The sequence below is a fragment of the Nerophis ophidion genome, linkage group LG12 (assembly GCF_033978795.1).
Source record: "Nerophis ophidion isolate RoL-2023_Sa linkage group LG12, RoL_Noph_v1.0, whole genome shotgun sequence".
NCBI classification, from domain to species: Eukaryota; Metazoa; Chordata; class Actinopteri; order Syngnathiformes; family Syngnathidae; genus Nerophis; species Nerophis ophidion.
Window position 1 is genome coordinate 27,768,544 of NC_084622.1, and position 9,747 is coordinate 27,778,290.

General features: G+C 42.0%; 1 protein-coding gene across 1 annotated transcript in view; it reads left to right on the forward strand.

The window, feature by feature from the left end:
• The window catches only part of saal1 (serum amyloid A-like 1), a 30,807-nt gene extending 21,701 nt beyond the window's left edge, over positions 1-9,106 (forward strand). The window contains exon 13 of the mRNA XM_061917222.1: positions 8,778-9,106. Within this exon, the coding sequence (XP_061773206.1) occupies positions 8,778-8,855 (78 nt within the window). The 3' untranslated portion in view covers positions 8,856-9,106. The remainder of the gene's footprint in view (positions 1-8,777) is intronic.
• Positions 9,107-9,747: the final 641 nt, after the last annotated feature.

A 9,747-nucleotide genomic window follows, 5' to 3' on the forward strand; every position in this document is an offset into this window, starting at 1 on the left:
GTCTTGGGTGTCGCTGCTGTTTGCGCCACTGGCGTCCATACACTGACCTCCGAGAGGGCCGCCTGCATGCCCCTGATTGCTGCTTGCGCAGCAGGCCTGCTCAAGGTCGCTGAGATGTCGTCGTTGAAGCAGGAGGCGGAGCCGTCATTGCCGTGGAAACAGGAGGCGGAGCCGTCGTCGCCGTGGAAGCCTTTTGAGCAGGTGCTGGTGTGGGAACCCGACTTGGAGCAGGTGCTGGTGTGGGAACCAGACTTGGAGCAGGTGCTGGTGTGGGAACCAGACCTGGAGCAGGTGCTGGTCTGGGAACCAGACTTGGAGCAGGTGCTGGTGTGGAAACCAGACTTGGAGCAAGTGCCGGTGTGGAAACCAGACTTGGAGCGGGTGCCGGTGCGGAAACCAGACTTGGAGCGGGTGCCGGTGTGGAAACAAGACTTGGAGCAGGTGCCGGTGTGGAAACCAGACTTGGAGCAGGTGCTGGTGTGGAAACCAGACTTAGTGCAGGTGCTGGAGTGGAAACCAGACTTGGAGCAGGTGCTGGTGCGGAAACCAGTCTTGGGACTGGTGCTGGTGCGGAAACCAGTCTGGAGACAGGTGCTGGTGCGGAAACCAGACTTGGGGCAGGTGCTGGTGCGGAAACCAGCCTAGCCGGAGGTTGCGGCTTGGCGGGCCGAAAGACTGGTGGTGGTGGTGGCCGCGCCGGAGATTGCGGCTTGGCGGGTCGAAAGACTGGTGATGGTGGCCGCGCCGGAGGTTGCGGCTTGTTGGGACGAAAAACTGGGCGCAGCTGTGCTACCTCCGTAGCACAAGGTAGCACAGCTCACAGCACTAGCCCCCCCCTCAAGGGGCGGATACCAGACGCGCTCCCTGTGGTCTGGAATCGTTTCTAGGGGTGGGTGGAGGGAGGTCAGTAGGGGGGTAGACTCCTCCCCTTTTGATCGTCCAGATAGTCTATTACACTCCTCAATAGCAGGCGGCGTGTTCTCTGCCGCTTGGGATTGTTCCTCCAGTTTAAGTTCAATTAGAACCCTCCGGTACCACACATCTATCCAAGCAGGACTGTATTTCTCTAGGTGTGTCTCGAAAGATGGCTAGGTTGGAGCAGGAAGTTTAGTGGACAGAGGAGGGGGCGGAGCTTGAGCCATAGGGGTTGGGGCCAAAGTAATTGGGGGCTGACCTTGAAAGTCAGCAGGTGACTGAGACTGACGAGACTTACAATTAACAAAAATGTCCTGATAGTTCTTAATTGTAATGTTAATGTCATTTGGAACTGGCTGTGAGACGTAATTAACACAATTTAAAAAAAATTATTCGTCTCTGACTTCATCACTGGTGGACGGGTTGACGTCATCAGGGGGCGTCAACAGAATGAAGTCATCCACGCCGGTCTCCAGCTGACTGACAACACCATTCAGTAAAATGTTTGCCAAAGTGAGAAATGGGATTACCAAACATCGGCGGGGAGGAAGACTGGGCTGTTTCCTGATGTGTTTCCGGAGGGAAGGATTGCGGGAAATGCGCGTCTCTTTCGCGAGCCGAAGCCTTCTTGTGGGACTTCCGCTTTCGTTGACGCGTGCGAACGGGCTGAGAGTGGACCTCCCCGGGCCAGATGGAGTCGATCGGCGCCAGAAACCCAACAGGTCCCCACATCATGTCTTCATATGGCGAAACGCGGAGCGTCTCTGCCTCCATCGCTCCGAGTACCATCCACGCACCTTCATCGACTTCCGACATGCCCGCAGCGAGAGAACTTCTTGACGCTTGGTTCCTACTGTGCCGCGTTGGTTGCATGGTGATGCGGGTTTCGTTCTCCAAAGGTTGCAGACAGGCTTTGGACACAACGTGTAGGTAGGAAATGATTTAATTTAGAATAAAACAGACTTAGACAAAACCAAAAGAGCTAGCATGGGAGCTAGAAAACACAAAAGGGGCTTAGCATGGAAGCTAGGATAAACAGGACCGAGGACAAAAGTCGTCATTTGTTGTACAAAGACAAATTAGGAAGCAAGGCAGACTGACGGGAGTATGCAGGCTAAATAATGACAATAATCACAAAACAGCTGCGTGTCAGGAGTAAGCGGCAGGTGAAAATAATGAGTAACTCTGGAAACCAACAGAAAACACAAACAGACTCAGAAATCTAAACCATAATATGATCCGGGCAGCGGATCATAACAAATTCCACTCCACTCGGTCAAATGGCTTTTTAGCATCCATAAATATCACTGCCTGTTCAGTGTTAAAAGCAGGCACATCATACAATATATTGAAAAGACGTAGAAGATTACAAAAGTAATGCCTATTTCGAATGAACCCAGTTTGCCCAACATTAATAATAGAAGGGAGAATGGTATCCAGACGTAAAGGGACTTGGTTTGAGCCGTGTTAATAATAGAAGGGAGCATAGTATCCAGAGGTAAAGCCAAGAGTTTGGATGATAATTTAAAGTCCACATTGAACAGACTAATAGGGCGATACGAAGTGCACGACAAAGTGTCCTTGCCCTTTTTCAAGAGGAGAGAAACTGAAGCTTGAGTGAACGTGTATGGGAAACCGCCGGATTCAAACGATACATTGTTCATGTCCAATAGGAGGGGGCTAACTTATGCCAACATTTTTTGAAAAATTTATGAGAACAGCCATTTGGTCCTCGGGATTTTCCGTTTTGTAGTGATAACTGCAACATTTAATTCCGCAGCAGTAATTAGTCTCTCTAACTTTACCGCAGCAGACTGATTAACCGAGGGGATTGTCAAAAAAAATATCAAGCTCAGGAGTACAACAATAAGAAGATAAGTTGAGGGACGCATACAAAATTCACTGAGTAAATGATTGATCTCAAGATCACCCGTACTTATACCTGAAACAGATTGAACCTGCGAAATATAATTGGGATGCTGCGTAGTTGATGAGCTAATAGTTTACCAGCTTTATTCCCATGTTCATGAAACTGGCATCTTGGACGAAGTATTTGTACACTAGCGCTGTCTTTTGCAAGAACATCAAGTTCTGCCTGTAGAGAGAGCCTTTTCTTGAAAGCGTCCGGGTTTTGAGAGGTGGTGTACAAAAGTTATCTGACAGAGATATGTGTTGTGTCAAACTAATCAATTTAGTTTTTTCTCATAACTTTTATCTCCCTCCTAATGTCTGCCTTAAGCACATCCCAGAGTACACGGCCCACATCCCGGGCCAAGAGAACAAAAAATCAATTTGACGCAAAACAAAATTCACAAATTCCTCATTTCAATGTAATGTATATTTATACGCCATGGCGCACATGTGGTTGTCAGATTTATAAAGAATAGATCCAATGAAAGTGGATTATGATCAAAGATAACAATTACATCATATAGATATAGATATAGATGAAAGTAATTTATTGTCAACTAGAAAGTAGTCAATACGGGTGAAAGTGTGATAAACGTTAGAGAAGAAAGAATATTGGCTTCTTGAGGGATTAAAAAAGCGCTTGATATCTGAAACAGAAAATTCTTCCATAAAAGGCTGAATTACTTTAGCGGACCTTGATGGCAATCGAGCTGGGGATTGAGCCAAAAGTTAAAGTCTCCGTCTTATATTAAACAGCACATTGATAAGTCGGGGAGCTTCAGAAAAAGGCATTTGAAAAAGATGTCATTGCCATAGTTGGTAGTGTAAACATTTACGACGGCTAATGGGGTCTTGAAAATATGACCAGTGATGATAATATACCTCCTATTAGTATCAGAAATACTATTCAAGTGTACAAAAGGAGCAGAATTATTGTTGCAAAACAGCAACTACTCTCGATTTGCGTGAAAATTAAGTGTGGTAAGTCTGTCCTATCCATCCTCTACTCAGCCTCAAGTGACTAGAAGGTTTAAGATGAGTCTCCTGCAAGAGATTACCTGGGCACCCATGTGACAGGGATAATATAATATCTTACTTTGTTTTATAGGATTATTAAGCCCTTTGCAATGAAAACTGGTAAACCCCATGCCACAGCTGCCGGACGTCACTTTTAAGTTCAGACAGGGTCAGAGCAAAAAGATGCAAACATCCAATATACTGGATACAATAATGCAAGTCTGTGGTAAAACTAAAAAAAAAAAAAGCTTGGCTAATACAAACAAAAAAAAACTAAACAGTGGCCCCCAACTCCACACCCCAAAGCTCTTGCAGATGTATCCTTCTAAAGTGGGTGCACGCAACATCCCCACCCCACTAAAATCAACGATCGCTCCTGTTGTACATGGATAGATAGATAGTACTTTATTGGTTCCTTCAGGAGGGCTCCGTCAGGAAAATTAAAATTCCAGCAGCAGTGTACAGAATCGAAATCGAATTTAAAAAGTAAATAATGAGGGTATAAATGTAAACAAAATAGAAAAATATTACAAGAAGAATACAAATAAAAAGCAACAATGGGAATAAAAATATAACAGTGAAATAAGAATATAACAAGAAAATATTGTTGTTATATATGTTATATTATATAGTTAGTAAATAAAGTGCAAATGTTTGAATAAAATGAATAAGGCCTGAATTGTCGGATTTCCCTTAATCAGACATTGCGTAATTCGCAAGCGCAATCCACAAAAAAGAAGCTACACACAACAGGGTTGACGGCTGGAACTAGTAAAGGTGCCAATAAAATATAAAAAGCCACCACTTAGCAAGCCTTGCACTGACCATGCTACATTGGAAGCCCTCTTGTAATGTATTTCAAACAGTATTTCTTATCTAAAAGTTTTCTATTTACAAACCCCGTTTGCATATGAGTTGGGAAACTGTGTTAGATGTAAATATAAATGGAATACAATGATTTGCAAATCCTTTTCAACCCATATTCAGTTCAATGCACTACAAAGACAAGATATTTGATGTTCAAACTCATAAACTTTATTTATTTTTTTGCAAATAATGATTAACTTACAATTTCATGACTGCAACACGTGCCAAAGTAGTTGGGAAAAGGCATGTTCACCACTGTGTTACATCACCTTTTCTTTTAACAACACTCAAGAAACGTTTGAGAATTGAGGAAACTAATTGTTGAAGCTTTGAAAGTGGAATTCTTTCCCATTCTTGCTTTATGTAGAGCTTCAGTCGTTCAACAGTCCGGCTTCTCAGCTGTTGTATTTTACGCTTAATGCGCAATACATTTTCGATGGGAGACAAGTCTGGACTGCAGGCGGGCCAGGAAAGTACCCGCACTCTTTTTTTACGAAGCCACGCTGTTGTAACACGTGCTGAATGTGGCTTGGCATTGTCTTGCTGAAATAAACAGGGGCGTCCATGAAAAAGACGGCGCGTAGATGGCAGCATATGTTGTTCCAAAACCTGTATGTACCTTTCAGCATTAATGGTGCCTTCACAGATGTGTAAGTTACCCATGCCTTGGGCACTAATGCACCTCCATACCATCACATATGCTGGCTTTTGAACTTTGCGTCGATAACAGTCTGGATGGTTTGCTTCCCCTTTGGTCCGGATGACACGATGTCGAATATTTCCAAAAACAATTTGAAATGTGGACTCATCAGACCACAGAACACTTTTCCACTTTGCATCAGTCCATCTTAGATGATCTCGGGCCCAGAGAAGCCGGCGGCGTTTTCTGATGTTGTTGATAAATGGCTTTCGCTTTGCATAGTAGAGTTTTAACTTGCACTTACAGATGTAGCGACAAACTGTATTTAGTGACAGTGGTTTTCTGATGTGTTCCCGAGCCCATGTGGTGATATCATTTAGAAATTGATGTCGGTTTTTGATACAGTGCCGTCTGAGGGATCAAAGGTCACGGTCATTCAATGTTGGTTTCAGGCCATGCCGCTTACGTGGAGTGATTTCTCCAGATTTTCTGAACCCTTTGATGATATTATGGACTGTAGATGTTGAATCCCCAAAATTTCTTGCAATTGCACTTTGAGAAACGTTGTTCTTAAACTGTTTGACTATTTGCTCACGCAGTTGTGGACAAAGGGGTGTACCTTGCCCCATCCTTTCTTGTGAAAGACTGAGCATTTTTTGGGAAGCTGTTTTTATACCCAATCATGGCACACACCTGTTCCCAATTAGCATGCATACCTGTGGGATGTTCCAAGTAAGTGTTTGGTGAGCATTCCTCAACTTTATCAGTATTTATTGCCACCTTTCCCAACTTCTTTGGCACGTGTTGCTGGCTTCAAATTCTAAAGTTAATGATAATTTGCAACAAAAAAATGTTATCAGTTTGAACATCAAATATGTTGTCTTTGTAGCATATTCAACTGAATATGGGTTGAAAATTATTTGCAAATCATTGTGAAGTGAAGTGAAGTGAATTATATTTATATAGCGCTTTTCTCAAGTGACTCAAAGCGCTTTACATAGTGACACCCAATATCTAAGTTACATTTAAACCAGTGTGGGTGGCACTGGGAGCAGGTGGGTAAAGTGTCTTGCCCAAGGACACAACGACAGTAACTAGGATGGCACAAGCGGGAATCGAACCTGCAACCCTCAAGTTGCTGACACGGCCACTCTACCAACCGAGCTATGCCGCCTAGTATTGTATTCCGTTTATATTTACATCTAACACAATTTCCCAACTCATATGGAAACGGGGTTTCTAAAAGGCAGGTTACATGCATTGCCGTAACGACCATTTTATATTTACATCTAACACAATTTCCCAACTCATATGGAAACGGGAGTTCTAAAAGGCAGGTTACATGCATTGCCGTAACGACCATTGAGGACATGAAGGTCATGTCCTTGGTATTTAAAGTGGCTTGGGATCTTTCTGTGTGGAGTTTGCATGTTCTCCCCGTGACGCGTAGGTTCTCTCTGGGTACTCCGGCTTCCTCCCACTTCCAAAGACATGCATCTGGGGATAGGTTGATTGGCCCTAGTGTGTGAATGTGAGTGTGAATGTTGTCTGTCTATCTGTGTTGGCCCTGCGATGAGGTGGCGACTTGTCCAGGGTGTACGCCGCCTACTGCCCAAATGCAGCTGAGATAGGCTCCAGCAACCCCGAAAGGTACAAGCGGTAGAAAAATGGATGGATGAATGGACACACAAGATTATATTACAGACTGCAAATGTACTTTATGTAAGACACAGTGTGCTGTACTGTACATCACCATGCGGTAGATCATCTTCTCACAATAAACGATCTTTGGTCATGCACAGCCGGCTACAACTGCAGCAACGTAACACAATAAAGTCCACTTTTACTATAAACGTCATTCGATCCAAAATGTGCCGTCAACATATCATGTTGTTTGAATGTTTTGAGTTATGAGCTCAATTGTGGAAAACAATGTGCTCGTAAGTAGAGGCACCACTTTACTGGTATGTTCGGTAAGGACAAACCTTGAAAATGATGAATGTATGACCCTTGAATGGCTGTTGGTTGGTTTTGTGTTTCAGCACAGGTTCGTGAATATGTTTTTTTGTTAGTGTAACTGTTTTTTGTATATATAGGCAATTATTTATTTATTTTTCAAAAAATAATGGTGAAGAATTATAGCAGGAATTTTAAGAGTGATGTAGAATTCCTCAGTGGGCGCCATCAGTAACTAGTACTACAGTAGTACCTCAACTTTCGAGCTTAATTGTTTTTTTGTACACTTATATGTCAAATAAGGGGCGAAGTTGGTAGAGTGGCTATGCCAGCAATCTGAGGGTTACTGGTTCAATCCCCACCTTCTACCATCCTAGTCATGTCCGTTGTGTCCTTGGGCAAAACACTTCACTCTTGCTCCTGATGGGTCCTGGTGAGCGCCTTGCATGGCTGCTCCCGCTGTCAGTGTGTGAATGTGCGTGTGAATGGGCGAATGTGGAAATACTGTCAAGCGCTTTGGGCTCCTTAAAAAGTGGTAGAAAAGCGCTATACAAGTACAACCCATTTACCAAATAAACGTCACCCAATGAAATTAATTTAAATTAAAATAATCTGATTGTTCCCCAAAATAGCACATGTTTTACTTTTAACAGGCCTTTTAAAAAGAAAAACGTTTAAATATTGCATAGAAAACAATACTCTAGAATGTAGTACAGACAACTACAGTAGTTTTATGATCTCTTATTATAATGATGTACCGTATTTATCTTGGAGAGTGTACTTTTATGGTATCCCCTTCTAACTGCATTTCTGTCAAACACACCATCAGAAGCTTCTCCGTATTTTCATGAATATGTTTTTGCTTTTTATATATTTCTACATTCTTGGATGGCGTTGGACTCATTCTGCGTCAGTATGATGCGGACTAGCAGTGCTACACTGGAATGGCTCTGTCAAGTCGACACACTTAGTCATGTTTTTGATCATTTATATCTTTAATTCAATGAATATCCTCCACTTCATCTTCTCAGGACTGTCCTTCACACTCAATTTTTTCGTTCCAATGGTTCTAAAACATTCAATCGCTAGCTATAAGCTATTGCTGGCGCGTAAGAACGGATGTTTTGAGCAGCTCTTGTTACAGGGTTTACTTTGACATTTGCTACACCAACTAATGGCAAGTATGCTTGGAAATCAATTTTTTTCTTGCAATTTAAAGCATAACAATTAGCCGACAGACTGCTCTTAAGTTGAGCAACCGCTGTACTTGTAGTAGTAAGACCAGCAGTAGCATTAAGTCTGAATACTCTACAAATAAATTCTTGATAATTTGATAACTAATTATTTTGATATCTGAGACACCAAAATATTTAAGTTTGTGCCAGGTGAGGATGTCCACTGACTGCTACATACAGAAAGGTCATGTGGAAAATAAACTAAAATATTTCCACACCTTTTTCCTCTCGTGTAGTTTGATCACCTGCTTCTCATGTTGTCAGCAAGCAACCCTCAAATGGCTGACAAGGTGAAGAAACATTTTCCTGTCTGACGGCTGCTGCAGGTCAGTTTTCCGCTCTCTCTTGGAGGGTCACGTCTGCTGTTTCTAGAAGTTTCTTGGGTCCTGGCCTAATATTTGGCTTTCCATTTTAGAAACCCATTAATTCATCCGCATCTGTATGTCATTTATCAAAAAGATGTTTTTAGTTTTTCCTTTTAGTCTCCAATGTTTTATGTAGGTTATTTTGGTATTTTGTATTATTTCTTTTTTAAAGTAAATAAAGATCATTTCATTTTCATGAATTCATGCCTTTAAGTCTTTTGTAATATGTTCATAATATTATTTTATATGGCCAGCCTAAAAATTATGTAAGTTGATAAAATACTGTATATTTTCTTACTAAATTTGTTCGTTCTTTTGATTTTGACAGAAAAAAATACATGTACTGCATGCAATTGGGTCAGTATGTGTTTTGGTCAATAGGCCCTTTTCCACCAAAAGTTCAGGAATTCTAGGTGCCTGTAGAAGTGTGTGGTTTGAGTTTCCACCGCCTTTTTTAGTTCATGGTTGTTTATACAAATCAAGCTGATGTATGGAGGAGTGGTTTAGTATTATTCTACACTAATACTGTGTAAATAAGCAGACAATATTTGGTCAAAGTTTTTATTACTAAAAAGTAAGTAAATGAAATACAAAGCAATAACCTATAAAACGATATGATTTAAAAAATAGTGTACCGAGTTGTCAGGCTTTTTTGTTCACATTGTCCAATGGTTTGAAAGTCGCCCTTTCAGTAATTTATGAATTTGTGAGGGTCAGGCAACTCCTTTTGGTCAATTTCAGCTGTGAATAACAATATATAAAGAATAAATATCAGTGTTTCTCTCATGCCGACAACACGAACACATCAGCTTTAGAGTCAGTTTGTTAGCATGCGCATTCT